The sequence below is a fragment of the Geotrypetes seraphini genome, chromosome 1, assembly GCF_902459505.1.
Source record: "Geotrypetes seraphini chromosome 1, aGeoSer1.1, whole genome shotgun sequence".
Classification (NCBI taxonomy): domain Eukaryota; kingdom Metazoa; phylum Chordata; class Amphibia; order Gymnophiona; family Dermophiidae; genus Geotrypetes; species Geotrypetes seraphini.
In genome coordinates this window covers 453,560,274-453,579,883 of record NC_047084.1, presented here as the reverse complement: position 1 = coordinate 453,579,883, position 19,610 = coordinate 453,560,274, and the positions used below count along the sequence as shown (strand labels likewise).

Below are 19,610 nucleotides of genomic sequence, written 5' to 3'. Positions count from 1 at the left end.
CAGCGCGTGTCCGACCAGGAGGACACGTGTGTGACGCTGACGGCCCAGGTGGAAGAACTCACGCGGACGTCTCGGGAGTTGCAGGCGGCCCTAGAGGAGCAGGAGAATAGGAGCCGACGGAACAACCTGCGGCTGGTCGGGCTCCCGGAGACGGTGAGTGACCAGGACCTCTACATGATTTTCAGCAAATGGCTCCCTGAGACCTTGAATCTGTCGGGGGGAGCGGAGGCCTTCGCCTGCGAACGGGCGCACCGCATTGGAAATCGACCTCTGGAGGGGGGTAGGGCGAGGACCGCCATAGCCCGCTACTCTAACTGGAGGGAAAAAGAACTCCTACTCCGGGCCTTCCGAAAGGCGGGCACCTTGGATTACAACGGATCCCGAGTGCTTATATTCAATGATTACTCTGTGCGGGTGGCGGCCCAACGCAAGCTTATGGCGCCCTCCTGCACTGACCTTCACAACAGAGGAGTTAAATTCGCGCTGGTCTATCCGGCGAAGCTCCGAGTCTGGCACGAGGGCAAAACTCTCACCTTTAACAGCGGAGAGGAGGCCAGGGCGTTTCTGGCAACTTTACCTGCCTAATGTTACCCTAAACCGGAAGTGGCTGCTTTGCGGCTCACCTGCAGATGCGGCTCAGTACTCCTGGGAGCTGTGCTGGAGTCCTATTGACTTTATCCCCTGAGCGTTCCGCAGACCCGTGGGACCAAGCCGCCATTGCAGTGGTGGAGCTCCTTTCCTCGACTTGGATATGTTTCCCGAATCAGAGCGGCTGGAGTGCCTGAGTGATACGCGCTTGGCATTGAGGGGCAGTGGTGCTTGCGTCTTTCCAGTGGACTCCTGTATCTCCGCCGGCTACACTAACCTTTGATTGACTCTCTTTGATCTTGGTGCGGGCCGCCCTGGCTGGAGGGGACTCCTTACGAAGGGGCATGCGGCAGCTCTGGAGCACTTTCTTGGACTTCTTGGTATCACCTATTCACTGTTCACTGTTTGTGTTTAACTTCCTGCTTTTGCATTCACTGCGGGGACTATATGTTAGGAGTATTGTTCAGTGGGTGGGGGGGGGGGAGGGCTCCGGGCAGGTTGGGGGAACTGTATGGGTTTGTATGCTGATGGGATGGGATCAGCCTGGGGGGCAGGAATGGGGGGGGAAGGGTGGAGGGAGAGTTTAGGGGGGGGGAGTGAATGGGAGAGTGTGGTTGTGTATGGGATGAGCGAGCAGGGGGGAAGGGTGGGGGTCTGGGGGGTGGGTCTGGAGGGCACTGAGATATCAGGGACAGCGAAGCTTAGCTGGGAGGCTTCGCCTGGGCCCACTTACTCTTTTTGTATTGGACGAATATGTATTTGGCTGGTGGAGAATGGATGAGTTTATACTCTTTGGGAGGGGTGTTTCCTTCTGGATTGTTGTGCTGCATAGAGCTACTCTCTCACTGTTATGGCTGATTTAAGAGTTGTAACCTTTAATGTCGATGGCATCAGGTCCCCGGTAAAGAGATCCCGTATTCTTACCAGCTTGCGACATTTGAATGCGGAAGTAGCGTTCCTGCAAGAGACCCACCTCACTCAGATCGAACACTCTAAGTTGCGAAGAAATTGGGTTGGGGATGTTTACTCCTCTTCCTCCGGGGGCAGGAAACGCGGGGTGGCGATACTGTTGCACAAGAGACTACCTTTTACCTTGCATAAACAATTGACCGATCGGGAGGGGAGATATGTACTTGTGCTGGGGGAACTTTGGGGTTTAAAATTGTTACTCTGTAATTTGTACGCCCCCAACTCTTACTGTCATAAATTTTTCTCCTCTGTTCTCTCCCTAATTTCGGCTTACCCGGATTATCAGGTGGTCCTGGGGGGGGACATGAATATCACTGCAGACCCGGGGGTGGATTGCAGACCTCCCAGGAGCAGTCTGAGGGATCACGATAATAAAGGGGTGGGCTTCCTGATGCAGCATTTAGGTCTGGTGGATGTATGGCGGACACTACACCCATATGACTCGGAGTTTACTTTTTACTCTCATGTACATAAGGTATATGCCCGCCTGGATTATATACTACTAGACCAACGGCTGTTTTCCAGGGCTACTAGATCGGAGATAGTGGATTCCACGATCTCGGATCATGCTACTGTGGATCTTACACTGACACTGGCAGCTGGCAGGAAGGCCTCCTCTTGGAAAATGGCTTTACACCTGTACCAAGACCGGGAATTCCGGACGTATCTTCGGGCACGTTGGGCGGATTACCAGGCTACAAATGACACCCCAGATATTGGACCAATATCTTATTGGTATGCTTCCAAGGCAGTCCTGAGGGGGCATGTGATTGCATACACTGCGGCTAAACGCAAGGCCCGGGGCGCTGAGCTTCTCTCACTCACGAGACAGCTGCATGGTTTTCGCAGGGCTCATATCTCCTCTCTCTCGGATAAGGAGCGACAGGAATACAAGACTATACGTGACCGTATTGAGACTCTACTTCATCAAAGAGCGGAGCAGACCCTTGCGTTCCAACGGTATAATCTGCATAGATGGGGAGGGAAGACGGGGAGACTTCTGGCGAACCTAGTGAGACCTTATAAGAAACGTCAAATTATTACGGCAATCCGCGATGCTGGGGGCACTCGACATGAAGGGGAGAGACAAATTGCGGAACAATTTGTTAAGTACTATGAAGCTCTATACGGTAAGAGACCGCTAGATGAGATGGCCCTTCAGGATTTTTTCAGGGGGTTATCATTACCTCGCCTGGAGGAGGATCAGGCTGCATCTTTGAGCCTGCCGATTTCAGAGGCTGAACTCCGTGTCACCATTCGGTCCCTTAAATTGGCAAAGGCGCCTGGCCCGGATGGGTTTGGGCCCGAATACTACCGCATTCTAGAAGATCTGGTGGCGAAGCCCCTGAGTGCAATGTATAACGAAGTGGCAACATCAGGGGGCTCCTTTCCGGATAACATGGCTCATATAGTTCTACTCCCTAAGCCGGGCAAGGACCCGGATCTGGTGGGGTCGTTCCGCCCAATCTCCCTACTAGATCAGGATATTAAGCTTCTGGCTGCGACTTTGGCGAGACGTTTGAATGGCCTTCTTCCCGATCTCATTCACCCAGATCAGGTTGGGTTTGTGCCGGGTCGATACGCCTCTATGAACTTAATGAAGGTTTTGGGAGCGATTCATGACAGGGTAGGCAGGGGGGGTCAAGAGGCGGTGGCGGGACTGGATATGGAGAAAGCATTCGATAGCATCTCTTGGGATTATCTCTTTTGGGTCCTACGGCGGGGCGGATTTCGGGGTGCTTTTCTGGCCTGGGCTTCTGCCCTATATCACAACCCCAGGGCGCGCCTAATGATCAATGGGGGTTTGACGGAGGATTTCGGTCTGCAGAGAGGAACTAGACAGGGGTGCCCGCTCTCACCGCTCCTCTTCCTACTGGCTATCGAACCCCTTGCGGCGAAAATCCGGCAGGATGAGACAATTCAGGGAGTTGCGGTACGGGGACAGGAATGCAAGATCAGCCTGTTTGCTGATGACATCTTACTCTACTTGGATCATGTTTCCGTGCATCTGCCCAGAGCTCTGGAGGTGATTCGAGCCTTTGGAGCACTGTCGGGATTACAAGTTAATTGTAGTAAATCGGAACTTCTGCTGCTGGCTGGGGGCCGGGCGGAGACCTGGCACGCGGTGTTACCTATCGCACCCACGACTAAACCAATGAGATACCTCGGCATATACCTCAGCACTGATCTTCCCACGCTTTACAACGCAAATATCCGCCGGCCCCTTGAGGCCATCGCAAAACTGTGCCAAGCTTGGCAGGACCTGCCGCTGGGGATTCTGGGTCGGGTGGCCTTAGTGAAAATGAGTCTGGTACCGAAGCTCTTGTATCCATTGCAGGCCATGCCACTTTGGCTCACCAGGAGGGATGAACTTGTCTTTAAATCTACTATCTCTCGATTTGTTTGGAGGTCTCGCACTCCTCGGATAGCGATGGCCAAGCTTATCTTGGATAAATCACTGGGGGGACTTAATGTCCCGGATATTCGGCTTTATAATGTTGCCTCCCTCCTCCGTTGGATTCACGAAGACTATAGTGAGTGCCCCCGCTACTCCCCTCGTGGATGGTTGGCGAGCTGGAGTGCCCCCTTTCAATTTATGAACCTCATACATCGACATGATGATCCTGGGAGGCGTTATACGGTTTGTTCTCGTTTTCTGCGCCCGTTCAGACTGGCTTGGCGTTGGTGGAGGCGACGACAGCACCTATCACCGGACATATCTCCTTTTGTACGCCTGGTGGGCAACCCTAGGTTCCCACCGGGCAGGGGGCGATCTGTGTTTCAGCACTGGTCGGCCCAGGGTTGTAGGTTGATGGAAAACGTACTTGACCTGTCACCGACTGGATTTCCCTCCTTTCAGCAGGTCCGGGACGCGTGGGGCCTTCCCTCGAGCTATATGTTTTCTTATTTTCAGGTTCGTCACTACTGGGAGACGGAACGTAGGGGAGTGGCGGGGGCCTGGGTCAGGGGCCCTCTGGATATCTTGTTCTCGGCCACGCGGCCCGCGCTAAATTCCCTGGCGCGCTGGTATCGTGTCCTTAAGTTGTCTCTTGTCACGTCGGTACTTACACCGGTGCGTACATCCTGGGAACGAGACTTGGGGCAGGATATTTCTGAGTCACAATTCATCGCCTGCTTTACAACATTATATTCCTACACTAAATCAGCAGACTTCCAGGAACTCCAATATAAGATCCTTCATAGGGCTTACTTCACGGCACAGAGGGGAGCGCGAATGGGAATATGGGAGAGCGGTCTTTGTATTAAATGCAAGAGCAGTGCCGGAACATACATACATTCCTTTTTGGAGTGCCCACGACTGGATGTGTGGAGGGAAGCCCTCCCCTTGTTGGAACGGGTGGTGCAGCGCACTGTGGAATGGGACTATGGGTTCATACTCCTGGGTCTGCAGACACCCCTCCAGGACCAGGGTTTCACCACGCCCCAATGCAGGTTTCTCTATAATGCTATTTTAGTAGTAAAGAAACTGATCTTGACATACTGGATGTCTGAGGAGCCCCCTCCGCTGCCGCATTGGCGGTGCCGGCTTCGAGAGGTAGCCCTGTTTGAAATTCGATCCCAAGCAAGAGCAACGAGCGTGCTTAAGCAACATTACGCTGGATTATGGACGAGACTGCGGGACCTGGTGCCGTCGAACGCACGAGAGGGGGATCGGGGGCCTTTTTAGCAGGGAACTGATTCTCCGTTTTTTGGCTGGCCCTTGGGGTTTTGCCTCCTTTACCTGACTCTTTATAGCCTTCTTTTTCTCTCTCTTTTTTCTTTTGCTTTCCCTTTCTATACTTTAGTGCCCTGGGATGGGGGGGAGGGGAGGGGGGGAGGGTGTTTTCTGGGATATGAGTGAATGGTTTGTACGAATGGATGATGCTGAGTGCGCTTGATGATCTGAGTGTCGCGTGGGTTTTTTTGGGGGTTCTTTTTATGGAAAAAGGCGGGAGATCGCTGCTCCAGACGGGTGACTTTCCTTTTCGAATGTTCCTCTCAACTTACGCCCTCAATGCTCTTTTTGTCTTGCTCTGTTTTTGCCTATTACATGCATGGGGGGGTACCTTGGGGGACGTATTGCTATTGTTGATGCCTGTTCTGAGTGTTGGACTGTTATTTGTCTTTTCAACCGGTTACTGTTGCGCCCTGCTGGGCGGTGTATTTTCTCTCGCTGTCAATAAACATATGTTTAAAAAAAAAAAAAAAAGAAAGGCCTTCGGTAATGTGAATACTCACAGAAACTCCCCACAGGATCTGGCAACTGGCTGGAAAATCTTCAAGCCATGCAGCCATGCGAGTAACTGAGGAAGAAAGGAGCAGGCTACTCCAAATAACTGAGTGATTATAGAGGGGGCGGGTCATATGGAATCCTCCAGGGACTAACATTAAGAGCCATGCTGTAAGACCAAAATGCCGTGGGTTCTCCATGGACACCGGTCCTCGACTGAGAAGATATCAATGAAAAGGGAGCTGGAGCTTCTTGTCCTGCTGAAGATGTTTGAGAACCACATACCACGAGTGGCAAGGTCAATCAGGAGCCACTAGAGACACCAGGCCAGGATGCGTTGCTGTCCAGCGGATGACCCAACCAACCAGAGGCCATAGAAGGAACATCATACAGGCACTGATGAGCCAACCAGGACCAAACCAAGGTATCTGGCCTCAGCTTCCTCTTAGGTCATTGATCGAAAAGGCGCCTGGGTTTCGAGATCTCTGCCGAAGCCAATAAAACCCTCTGAGGCAGACGGAACGCCTCCAGTGAAAGGGCCATGCTCCAGAGACCAGGAACTGTCGGCCGAGGAAGACTCTGTTGAAGACATTGTTGACTCTGGGCCGCAAAGAAAGACAAAAGAAGAGCTTCCGCCCGAACACTAATCATGATCTCTGCCCCCAGGGATCCTCATCCACGTGGTTAGGGGTGGGAAAGGCAGCCTGCACCTTGAAACCCGGGAGGGTATCGCTCCAGACGCATACAGCCTGCCCTTGAAATCTGTGACAAAGTCACCGGCCAGCAGACTCCCAGAGGAAGGGAACCTGAATCTATAAATGGTGGCACACAGCAGGCATGCTCCACAGATCCACCAGAGCTTCTCTGTGAAGCTGCAGTCCAGCACTGCAGGACTGCATCCTTTCCTGACAGGGGACCACCGCGAATGGGTCTCAAGGCACTGAAGCCACCAAGAAACAAACTTCAAGTGAAAAAATAGAAGAAGAGCCACTGCAAAAGACTTCTGCACAGACTGCTTGCAAAAAGTGAAACTGGATTTGTTTACCAACTCTCAGGCTAAAGGGTGAAGCACGTGTCAGAAAAGTTGTGGATTTCTGTAATACCGGGACTGTGGGTTGGGATTGAACACCTAGCGTATGGAATCCGGAAGGGATGTAATAGAATCCATTTTATTTATGGTTAATACTTTAGTTTCACATTCATATCAGGATGATTTAACATAATTTAGTTTTATCCTTATTCAATTAAAGTTGATGATTCAATATCCAATTCTCTAACAACTTCATGCAATAATTTAGTTTTAATTTAATATGATCTAACAAACAGGAAAAAAGAATGAGAACAGTAATATCATCTGCATATATAAATGACGTGAATTTCGATTTTTCCAGAAAGAAACAGAGAATGCAGGAAGATATTAAATAGGGTAGGTGAAAGTGGTGAACATCATAAGGAAGGTAGACCATTTTTTGGATATTTTTACCTTATAACTTCTTTTTCAAGGCATGTCCCCTTAAGCCAGGTCTATGGCAGCTGTAAACTGGCATACCTAAGTGCACCATGTAGTGCATGGAATTTACAGCATTCTAGAATTTGCATCCATAAGACGACAACCCATACTCCACCCTTAGTTACAGTATGTGCTATAGAATTATATGTTTCTTGGGGTCATCTTTGACTCCTCACTCTCTTCCTCTGTACATATCCAACAGACTGCTACAGCCTGCCATTTCTTTCTCTATCTCTATATCACCATCCAAATGTATCCTTTCCTTTCTGAACACACTACCAAAACCCTTATCCACACTCAGATTACTGCAACTTGTTTCTCACAGGTCTCCCACTAAACCATCTCTCACAGGCTTGGGCAGGCAAGCAGGAGGCAGGAAAGGAGAAGGAGAGAAAAACAGAGAAGAGAACAGGAGAGGGGAAGAAGGAGCAAGAGAAGGCAGGAGAGAGCAAGGGGCATCGGCGAGAGGTAGCTCTGCCTGCCCCCAACATCATCCAACGGAGCTCCCCCTTAAAAGGGGAGGGGCCAACGGCACTCAGCCGTTTGGCACATGTCGAAGGTGAACATTAAAGGCGCTCGCCTTAGTGAGAGCGCCTTTGCAAAGGGCCTTAAGAAGGGATGAGCACTGCAAAGAAGAAATACTAGGGAAGGACACCTACATAGGCAAGTACCACAAGGGCAACAGGACAGACAAGCAGTAGATAAACAAACACAGTAGTAGCAGAGGGCAACCACAGCATATGACACACACAAGCAACAGGGGTAGCAGGTTTAAAATCAAGAAAAGGACTTCACAGTACCATTAAGGATGCTACACAGATTTCTACACAAGGAGAAGCCACTTCAGATGACAGACCGGCAAGGGGACAGCAATGGATTCAGCAGACAGAAGCAGGATTTTGAACTACCCAGTTTTCTGCACTGTTTGCCATATGTATGACTACCTCCCCTCTGGGAGGCGGTCTTATGTATGCATTTGATGCGAGGAACTGGAGGGCCTGAAGAAGCAAGTCAGACTCCTGGAATGCAGAATACTGGAACTAGAAGCATTTCGAGCAGTGGAAGAGGAGGACAGAAAGGCAGAAAACTTCATGACAGAGGAAACCACTGAGGAAGACGTCAGGGAGTTAGAGAAGTTCATCAAGCAGACATCCAGGGAGGCCTTGGAAAATCACCAACAGTGGAGCTGCAAAGATACACCTACAATGAGTGAGAACCAAGATACACCTACAGTGAGGACCACCTGGAGGACAACCACAAGGAAGAAATAGGTGACACAGTAGCGAGACCTGGAAACAGCAGAGGGAATCCACAGGAAGACGAGTCCGGTTCAAGCCAACGCCAGGATGAGAGAAGATGGAAGTGCAGAGGACACAGACCTATGGCTGGAGAGATAGTCATACACCAGGGACACGGACCTGCGGCTAGAGAGGCAAGAGAAGATAGAGAGGACAGCAATCATCGTGGAGGACTCCATCATCAGACAAGTCGACAGCCACATAGTGGGAGGAAGACAGGATCAGCTGGTGACCTGCCTACCAGGAGCCAAGGTAGAAGATATAGTGAGCCGCTTCAACAGGATCATCAACAGCGTGGAAGAGGAAGATACAGTAGTGGTGATCCACGTGGGGACAAACAATGTGAGCAACAGGAACTACAGCAGTGAAGGCTGAAGGACCAGTTCCAGATGCTAGGAGGGAAGCTGAAGACCAGAACGCCAAGGGTAGTGTTCTCAGAGATCCTGCCAGTACCCAGGACTGATGAGAAGAGGCATACGGAGCTGCAAGCAGTCAACGCATGGATGAGGCGTTGGTGTGAGGAAGAAGGATTCCACTTCGTCTGCAACTGGACAACGTTCTGGGGGAAAAGCAAGCTATACAGGAGGGATGGACTCTACCTCAGCAGAGAAGGAACGAGGCTACTTGCAAGCAACATCAAGAGAGAAATTGAGAAGTTTTTAAACTAGGAAGAAGGGGAAAGTCAACAGTCGACCAAGAGTTGCTGATTCGGGAAACGGTATACCCAGAGGATACCATGCAGGAAGATAGCGAGGAAGACTCACCAGATCATAGGCAAAACAGAAATCCTGATGGATCGAAAGGGACACAAGAGGGAAGGAAATGCAAGAAACTAACAGGCCGCAAACTCAAGTGTATGTACATGAACACAAGGAGCCTAAGGAATAAGATGGGGGAATTGGAAGCTATGGCACAAAAAGATAACCTTGACATCAGCATCACGGAAACATGGTGGAACGAGAAAAATGTCTAGGACACTATGCTACCGGGATACAAGCTATACCGCAGAGACAGAGTAGGTCAAAAAGGTGGGGGTATTGCCCTATACATCAGAGGGAATTGAGTCTACTGGAGAGAACACGCCTGAAACGAAAAAGAAGGTAGAGTCTCTATGGGCCAAAATTCCAGGAACAAATGGAACAGAAATAAAGATCAGCATCTATTACCAACCCCCAGGGCAGTCCAAAGAAACTGATGGAAAAATGACGGACAAGATTAAACGCAACTGCAAGGGAGGCAACGCAGTTATCATGGGCGACTTCAATTATCCAGGGATAGACTGGAACCTAGGCACCTCCGGTTGCAGTAGGGAGACCAAGTTCCTGGATGCTTTAGGCAATTGCTTTCTGGAACAACCTGTTAAGGAAAATACAAGAGGAAGTGCAATTCTGGACTTAATTCTAAATGGACTACGAGGACCAGTGCTAGGTGTAGAAGTAGAAGGGATGCTGGGAAGCAGTGATCACAATATGATCCACTTCAACTTGGACACAGGGGCAAAACATCGATCCAGAACGACAGCCACGGAACAACTTCCAAAAAGGGAATTACGAAGGGATGAGACTCATGGTGGGGAAGAAGATTAAGAAGAGGATAAGCACTGTAAAAACGCCAGAGCAACCATGGTCCCTTTTTAAGGACACAGTCACCGAGGCGCAAAATCTATATATACCGCCTATCAACAAGGGATCCAAGAGGAAAAAGAACAAGGAACCGGCGTGGCTCACTGTAGCGGTGAAGGAAGCGATCAGAGACAAGAAGACTTCATTTAAGGAATGGAAAAGGTCAAAAACGGACAAAAACTGAAAAAAAGCACAAACAACATCAAAGCAGGTGCCATAAGGTGATAAGAGGGGCCAAAAGAGACTACGAGGTAAAAATAGCCAAGGAGGCAAAAAACTTCAAGCCATTCTTTCTATATATTAAGGGGAAACAACCTGCAAAGGACGCGGTGGGGCCGATGGATGACCCTAGAATAAAGGGAGTGCTAAAGGAGGACAAAGCCATCGCTGACAAACTGAACACATTTTTTGCATCTGTATTTTACTGAAGAGGATATACACAACATACCAGAAGCTGACAGGATATACACAGGAAACTGACAGTGTTGACAGTCAGTCTAGAAGAGGTATGCAGGCAGATTGATAAGCTTAAAAATGATAAATTCCTGGGACCTGATGGCATCCATCCGAGGGTAATCAAGGAACTGAAAGGGGCTATAGCTGAACTGCTCCAAGTAATAGCCAATTTGTCGATCAGATCAGGAAGGATTCCGGAAGACTGGAAACTGGCGAATGTTACGCCGATCTTCAAGAAAGGTTCAAGGGGAGATCCGGGAAACTACAGACCGGTGAGTCTGACCTCGGTACCGGGAAAGATAGTAGAGGCGCTGATAAAGGACCGCATCATTGATCACCTTGACGAACACAATCTGATGAGGACCAGCCAACACGGCTTCAGCAAAGGAAGATCTTGCTTGACGAACTTGCTGTACTTCTTCGAGGGAGTAAACAGGCAGACATGTATATCTGGATTTTCAGAAGGCGTTTGACAAGGTACTGCATGAACGACTACTTCGAAAAATTGTGAGCCATGGAATCGAGGATGAAATACTCACGTGGATTAAAAACTGGTTGGCGGATAGGAAACAGAGAGTGGGGGTAAATGGACAATACTCGGACTGGATAAGCATCATGAGTAGAGTGCCACAGGGTTTGGTGCTTGGACCTGTGCTCTTCAACATATTTATAAACGACCTGGAAATTAGTACAACGAGTGCGGTGATTAAATTTGCAAACGATACAAAGTTATTCAGAGTAGTGAAGACACAGAAGGATTGCGAAGACCTACAACGTGACATAAACATGCTCGAGAAATGGGCCGCAACATGGCAAATGAGGTTTAACGTGGATAAGTGTAAGGTGATGCATTTCAGTAACAAAAATCTTATACACGAATACAGGATGTCCGGTGTAGTACTCGGAGAGACCCCCAGGAAAGAGACTTGGGCGTACTAGTCAACAAGTCAATGAAGCCATCCGCGCAATGTGCGGCGGCGGTGAAAAGGTCGTATAGAATGCTAGGAATGATTAAGAAGGCGATTACAAACAGATCAGAGAAAGTTATCATGCCACTGTACCGAGACATGGTATGCCACCACCTGGAATACTGCGTCCAGCACTGGTCGCCGTACATGAAGAAGGACACAGTACTACTCGAAAGGGTCCAAAGAAGAGCGACTAAAATGGTTAAAGGGCTGGCGGAGTTGCCATACAGTGAGAGATTAGAGAAACTGGGCCTCTTCTCCCTTGAAAAGAGGAGTCTGTGAGGAGACATGATCAAAACATTCAAGATAATGAAGGGAATAGACTTACTAGATGAAGACAAGTTGTTCACCCTCTCCAAGTAGGGAGAATGAGAGGGCACTCTCTAAAGTTAAAAGGGGATAGATTCCGTACAAACGTAAAGAAGTTCTTCTTCACCCAGAGTGGTAGAAAACTAGAACACTCTTCCGGAGGCTGTTATAGGGGAAAACACCCTCCAAGGATTCAAGACAAAGTTAGACAAGTTCCTGCTAAAATGAAACATAAGCAGGTAGGGCTGGTCTCAGTTAGAGCACTGGTCTTTGACCTAGGGGCTGCTGCGGGAGTGGACTGCTGGGCAAGATGGACCACTGGTCTGACCCAGCGACAATTCTTATGTTCTTACCTTCAGTCCTTTCAAAATTCTGCTGCACGACTCATATTTTACCAATGTCACTATGCTCACATTAGCCTTCTCAAGTCACTTCATGGCTCACTATCCATTTCCACATACAATTCAGACTCCTCTTTTATTAAGTAGTAAATTTAAAATAAGTCACAGAACACATTTCTTCACCCAGTGTGAATTAAACTCTGGAATTTGTTGCCGGAGAATGTGGTGAAAGCAGTTAGTTTAGGAGGGTTTTAAAAAGTTTTGGATAATTTCCTAAAAGAAAAGTCCACAAGCCATTATTAAGATGGACTTGGAAAAATTCTCTACTTATTTCTAGGATAAGCAGCATGAAATCTGATTTACTCTTTTGGGATCTTGCCAGGGACTTATGACTTGGATTGGGCACTGCTGGAAATAGGACACTGGACTTGATGGACCTTCAGTCTGTCCCAGTATGGCAGCATTTATGTTCTTATGATTTACCAGTGCATTCACTCTGCAACTCCTCAGTATCTTTCCACAGGAACTGTTCATCGTGTAAGCCTCTCTTATTTGTACCCTTCCCATCCGTGGCCAAGTTGATGCCACTCCTTTTTCCTTGCTTTACCATATGCTTGGTATAGACTTCCCGGGTTAATACGTCAAGCTCCATCTCTGGCTGCATTCAAATCTACGCTAAAAGCTCATCTTTTTGAGGCTGCTTTTACTATTCACTTGATCAGTATCCCATGTTTGTTTTATTCATTCCCTAATCCATTATTTGTCTGTCTTAATAAATTGTAAGCTCTATTGAGCAGGGACTGTTTCATACGCATTTACTGAACAGTGCTGCATGTCCAATAGCTCTATAGAAAAGTAAGCTGTAGCAGTTATAGAGTAGCATTCAGTGCATTTGAACACATACCTGCCAATTAACACGCCACTTAAGCACCCAGTTATAGAATTACCCCCTACTGTCCTCACAGAAACACACAGATGGCAGCATTACCTGGTCCGAAAAACAAGAAGAAATACTGCAGAAATGATATACTTGATGCCAAGTCTTCATTGTAAACAATAAACATTCTTTAAATGTGGTCCACCGCTGTATTGGCGGAACAGGGACCCGATACGGTCCGTATACCAGTTTTCTACCGATACACAACAGGCCTTCTACATTTCTACTGTTTGGCTTATTAATATTTTTTTTGTGGCCCTAGGAGGATACCTTGGACCCCTGAGGAAGACGTGTTGTTTGAAACACGGACTGTGTCGGGTCCCTGTTCCTCCAATACAGAGGTGGACCACATTTAAAGAACGTTTATTGTTTACAATGAAGACTTGGCATCAAGTACATCGTTTCTGCAGTATTTCTTCTTGGTTTTCATTTCACGACATCTACTGCAGCCTCGTTGGATTTTCCCTTTGCTAGCATTACCTGGTCCAGCAGGTGTAGGCGGGATACATACGCTCTCTCAGTCTGCAGCAGTTCATTAGTAATGTGAAACACTTTCCGATGGGCTGGGAACTGCAGGAAAAGGACAAGAAAAATCAGACAGCATTTTGAGGAGCCAGGGTTACTAGGCAGATAACAAGACGTTGACACCACGACAAATTCTGAGGAATGAATGTTGCAGCATGGAAACCAGGAATCCAGCATCAGAGGGTGGAAGGCACAGTGCAAATATCACAGGATGGATGCCAAGGAGCCACTGCCAAAGGACAGATACCAAGAAATCCATATTGGATGAGGGCAGAAAGTCAGAACAAGGGATGGTAAGGGATGCAGAGAGTCAGTACTAACAGTGAGGAGGTTTGGAAATCTGCACCCCCTGCAGACTTACCTCCCAAGAGTGCTTCCGCTCCATCTTGGGCTGTTCTTTGAGCTCCCCCTCACCACCACTGCCCTCTTCCAGGTCACTATCTGCCTCTGAATCCCTGAGGGAACGCCTCTTGTGGACAGCCAAGGTCAGTTGGCCAGCTTCTCCAAGCTCCTCACTCATAAAACAAGTCTCTTCACTGTTGGATGGGGAGCTGATGCTGCCAATACCACTGTCCCTGTTAGCAATCTTATTACTGGGGTCATGGGCTGGCAAGATTGTAGGTGCTTCCTGTAGATCCTCTAAAGCACAGTCCTCTCGTTCTCTCAACTCCATGATGTCCAGCAGCTTGTGGTGGAGTTCAGTCATACTGCACCCAGGCTCTGGCTGCCCACCATTGCCACTGCGCTGGGACAGGTCGCTGCTGGACCCTGTGTCTGCCGGAGACACTATCCCAGGGCTGGAGCCACTCCTGTCTTGAGTCAGAGTCATGGGGTCCCTGCAAAGGGAAAGGGAGAAAGCGCATCAGCAACAGTGCCATCGGCTACATAAACGTTGACCTCCTATAAGGAAAACAGAACCCAGGCAGCAAGACCCCACAGCATCTCATCTATCACTCATTCAGAATAGGTAGCTCCGACCCCAAACCTGCCAATGAGAACTGAATACAGAGGCCTATCTCAGTGTCAGGGTGTTAGTGATGATAATTGACTGTTATTGCCCAATTATCTGCACTGATTGACTAATTATTCAGTTAAGTTACAAATTTATTTATTTATTTTTTAAAATTTCTATACTGTCTAATTCCTAGGTGGTTTACAATATATCCATATACATAATACTTTAAAACAGTACAAAAGAGGGAAAAAATCATCAAAACCTACATTACACAGTCAAGCCTCGATCAGAACAAATCAGACCCTATAAGAAAGCATTAATAAACAATTGTGTTTTGAGGAGTTTTCTGAAAGGTGCTCTACTGGCACATTTTCTTAACTGAATTCCATAATTTCACTCCAGCACAACAAAAGGTCATTGCACTAGTCTCTACATATTTCAGATTAACATTAGCCTTTAACAGAGCAGAATTTTCAGAATGCAACAATCTTTTGGGCTGGTAAATGGTCATCCTACTCTTGAAATACTCTGGAATTGTACCATATAAAAATTGATGACAAATCATCACAATCTTATATTGTACTTTAAATGCCACCGCTTCAATGTTCTCCCAAGCCCTCCTTTGATCTTTTCCCCCACCTTTATCACTATCAGTCTCTCCCCCTCACCTTTCAAACTTCTCAATGAGTGAGGACACGGCGCATGCTCCTACAGTCTCCTTGCTGTCTGAATGAGGCAGTGGGCTCCTCCCCAGGCGAGGGTCTGCAGGCAGTGGGCGAGATGGAGGAGGAGGGATGGGCTCTGACAGTCTTGGTGGTTTCACGTTTTGGAGGTGTGCTGGCTTGGGAGGAACTGAGGGAAAAAGAAACAGAAAAGAGAATCATATGCAAACACAAAAAGTATGGGGAGAGGGAGCATGACTAATAATAATAATAATTAAAAAAAAAAAAAAGTCTGGTCTATTTTTAAACCCTGCACTGCCCCCAAGCAGACAACATCCTAATAAGTACTACAGGTTAGAGGACTGTGCAGTGACAAGAGACCACTACTCCAGAACCATCTCTGCTCACCCAGTGACCCCAGCACTGAAAGCTCCATGGGGCAGGAACCTGTGACATCTCTCATATGGTGTCGAGTATATTTTTGGGAAAGCACAGAAATCCTAATCATTGAGCCATATCTGAAAGCCTGTGCTCCTGTTCCTGGAAATGGAGAGAGGAAGAAAAATAATGCACTAAAAAAAAAAAAAAAAAGGGGGGGGGTGCATAAAAAAGGCAGGCATGGAGTGTGAAAGCAAAGAGACAGGAAGGGACGGTAATAGGGAAGATCACAGGTCCTCACATAGTGAGAGAATATTAAAACCGACTTTCTCCCTCACCTATAGTTGTGGTGACCTCTGTCTTTCTGCTGCTGTTCGCAAGTGGGCACAGGATTCCTGTCATCAGTGTTTCTCTCTCTACCAGTCCCAAAACAGTTCTAGAGTCTCTACTCCCCTGCAAGGTATCCTCCTGTCCAGTACCCCCCAGGTTGCAAAGCTCCTCATCTCTTGGCATTTCTTTCCTGCACCCAGCATGCAGAAGACACATCTATCCCCCAGGAAGGAGAAGAGGAAGTGCCAGCAGCTAAATAAAGCTGCCACGTTACACATGTGGTTCACATTTTCCACCTCCAGGAGCCTTAGTGCAGTCAGCATCAGAGACGACTACCTCGGCACCACATCACCAGGCAGATGGCTCACCAAGGGAGGGAAAATGCCAGGGATGACCTAGACTGCTGCAGAGCTGAGAATTAGAGCCCTGAGATTACAAGAAGATAAGGGAGCTCCTCTGAAGCTGCAGCAGAGGTTACAGAGGCACATGAGAATTCCATAAACAAGAACATTCTGCAGTGAAATTATTCGGTTGCAAAACTAATGTAGAATACACCTTACAGAATTCTAGTTTCTTTGAGTTAAATTATATCACTTCACGATTTAAGAGGAAAAAGACGTGGGGGCGGAGCTGGGCCAAGCCACAGAATGGACGTGTGATCACTTAGCTCTCCCTTTCTCTGCACACTCACCTCCTCTCATCAGTAGTATAGCAAGTTTTGATTTATCTACTGGGCAGTTTCTGCTTGCTGGAATCCTGCGACGGGGAAGCAAAATCGATTGCAAATGGTCTTCGCAGCAACCAGAGGTGCAAAATGGCCTAAACCCGATCCTCCGACACCATCCAAAACACCTTTGCCTCATGATTTGGCAGAAATCCTCGACCCGGTTATGGCTGAACTACAGACCATCAAATCACTCATTCAGGAAAGTACAGCGAAGATTACCACCTTACAAACGGAGGTCTCTAACCTTTCCCAACAACTTTTGTCTTGTACAACCAGAATGGAACAGCTAGAGTAGCGTATCTCTGGAGTTGAGGATACCATGCAGCGTTACCATGTGGACCACAAGACCATCATATGTCTGATCAAGGAGTTGGAAGATGCCAACAATCGAAGCCAGTGCAACAACATCCACTTTTTAGGCCTTCCGGGAGTAGAAGGGACTAATGCGATTGCATTTCTGGAGGGTTTTCTGCCTAAATTGCTCAACTTGGAGTTCAAATTTTCTCTGGAAATTGAGTGCACTCGGCGTATACCCTGTCGTACTAAGAATAGAAGCAGCGGACCTAGGCCACTGAACTTCAAAGTCCTCAGATATTAGCAAGATATGGAGATCCTTATGGCAGCAAAACAGCTGAAATCTCTGAAATGGTCTTCTGGTTCCCGACTTCGCTAAGCGCACAGTGGCTCTGAGAAAACAGTCTCTATTACTTCGTCCTCAACTGCGCCAGATGGAAGCAACATATGGCCTGCTTTGTCCAGCAGTTATGCGGGTCACCTATAATAATAAAGCCACCCACTTTGAGGAGCCTCAGGCCCTACAGGAGTTCATCATGAGCCTATAACTTGATTTATCAGGGAAATTTTCTTTCTCCCATAATGGACTCCTGGTAACTTCCTGTCTGCTAAAGTCTCTAGCCTGGCTAGAGCAGTCACCCAACAAGTGGTCATTATTACACTTAGAAATTTTAATTTCCTTTTCTCTCATTATTCACTACTGTAATTCCTTTCTCCTCCATTGGATCTCGGTGCAGGTGTTAAGCCGGGAATAGATGAGGCCTTGTTTGTTTCTTTTTAAGTACTGATTTTTCTACTATTTGTGCAGGGAAGTGGGGGGGGTCATATGTTCACCTGTTTTTGCCCATGCTCACGATGTTGGGTTAAGGGATATGGGGTAGGGGAGGGAGGGGGTAAGGGGACTTAGGAGAGGGGGGATTGAGAGTGAGTGTTTGCAGGATGTATGTCTGTCTGGCGGGGGTCCTTATTTTGGCTGGTATCTTATGTGTTGTGCTTTGCTTGGAATTTGGTGCCAATGACTTTTAAATGTTTTTCTTTAAGTGTTAATGGTCTCAACCACCCAATCAAGCAGAAAAAACTACTTTCCTTCCTGAAATGGCAGGAGGCTAATATGCATTTCTTGCAAGAGACTCACTTAAATGCAAAAGAATCAGCTAAGCTTCAAGGTGGGTGGGTCAAGCATCGTTTGTTTGTTTTTGCACCAGCTGTGGATAAAAAGGATGGAGTCACGATTTTGGTTAGTAAATCGTATCTGCTCAATTTGATAATGTTCATGCAGATCCTTTTGGTAGATGGCTTTATTTAACTATGTCTTTGCTAGATGTGACTGACTCTCTTAAACATATATGCACCGAATTCCAATCAGATATTATTTTATAAAGATTTACAGACTATGATTATTTAATGGGATTTAAACAATCTGATTGTGGCTGGAGACCTCAGTGCTGTTGTGGATCCATTAATGGATAAGCAGCCCAGAATTACACACCAGATTCCTAATTCTGGGGTGTCCCAACTCATGTCTGTTTGTAGTCTCAGGGATGTGTGGCTTCCAACTGGATAGGTACATCATTCGTTTTCCACGATTGACTATTTTTTGTTATCTAATCATCTACTTCATCAGGTGCTGGCAGCGGAAATAGACGCCATCCTTCTCACTGATCACACAGGTGTGTGGATAACCCTACACACTAGGGTGGAACCACCTTTGCCTCTGGTCTGGAGGTTTAATAACATCTTGCTTGCGGATTCCCTGTTCATGCAGCAGCTTCAGGGGAAGATTCAGGAATTTTTCCACCTGAACGACTCAGAGCAGGTACCACCAGAGATTGTGTGGGATGCCTTCAAGGCGACCCTTCGGGATCAGGTTATTGCTTACTCAGCTCATGTCAGTAAAACCCTCCAGGCTGAATTGGTAGCTCAAGAGGCTGATATTTCTCATTTGGAGGCTCAATTAGTGTTTTATTGGAATCATTTTACTTTGACCGCTGTTATGTCAGCTAAATACAAGAATACTACTACCTTGAGTAGGATGGCTCATCAAGAATGCTGTCTATTATGCAGGGGCCAATAAGGCAGGGCGGGTTCTGGCGAACTACCTTAAGGCAAAGTGTCGTGGGGAAAGGATTTCTGCTATTTGGGATTCAGTGGGGCGGATACACATATAACAGGATATCCAGTCCCAATTTCTTAATTATTATGGACAATTATATTCTTCAGATGGGGTTGCTGCCCTGAGCAGGAGGGAGGATTTTTACATTTGTTGTCAGGGCCCAAACTGACGGATCACTTAAAAAGCCAATTAGATGCACCGCTTACTTTGCCGGAGCTCCAAACAGCATTGAGGTCTCTTCGACCAGGGTCTTCACCTGGTAATGATGATTACATGGCAGACCACACTGCTGTCTTGTCTTTTTCAGATTTATCAGGCGGTTTTGTCTCAGGGGGATTACAGGGACTATGGCCAAGGCTCTTACGATAGTCTTACGATAGTCTTACGATGGCCTGGG

The 19,610-nt window shown here is 47.6% G+C and overlaps 1 protein-coding gene across 2 annotated transcripts in view; it reads right to left on the bottom strand.

The window, feature by feature from the left end:
* FGD1 (FYVE, RhoGEF and PH domain containing 1) overlaps nt 1–19,610 on the bottom strand; it is a 96,943-nt gene that overhangs the window by 29,446 nt on the left and 47,887 nt on the right. For both annotated transcript variants that reach the window (XM_033921699.1, XM_033921709.1), the window contains exons 3-5: nt 15,378–15,561; nt 14,116–14,590; nt 13,710–13,799 (exon numbers count right to left, since the gene is read on the bottom strand). In XM_033921699.1, coding sequence (XP_033777590.1) covers nt 13,710–13,799; nt 14,116–14,590; nt 15,378–15,561 — 749 coding nt within the window. The remainder of the gene's footprint in view (nt 1–13,709; nt 13,800–14,115; nt 14,591–15,377; nt 15,562–19,610) is intronic.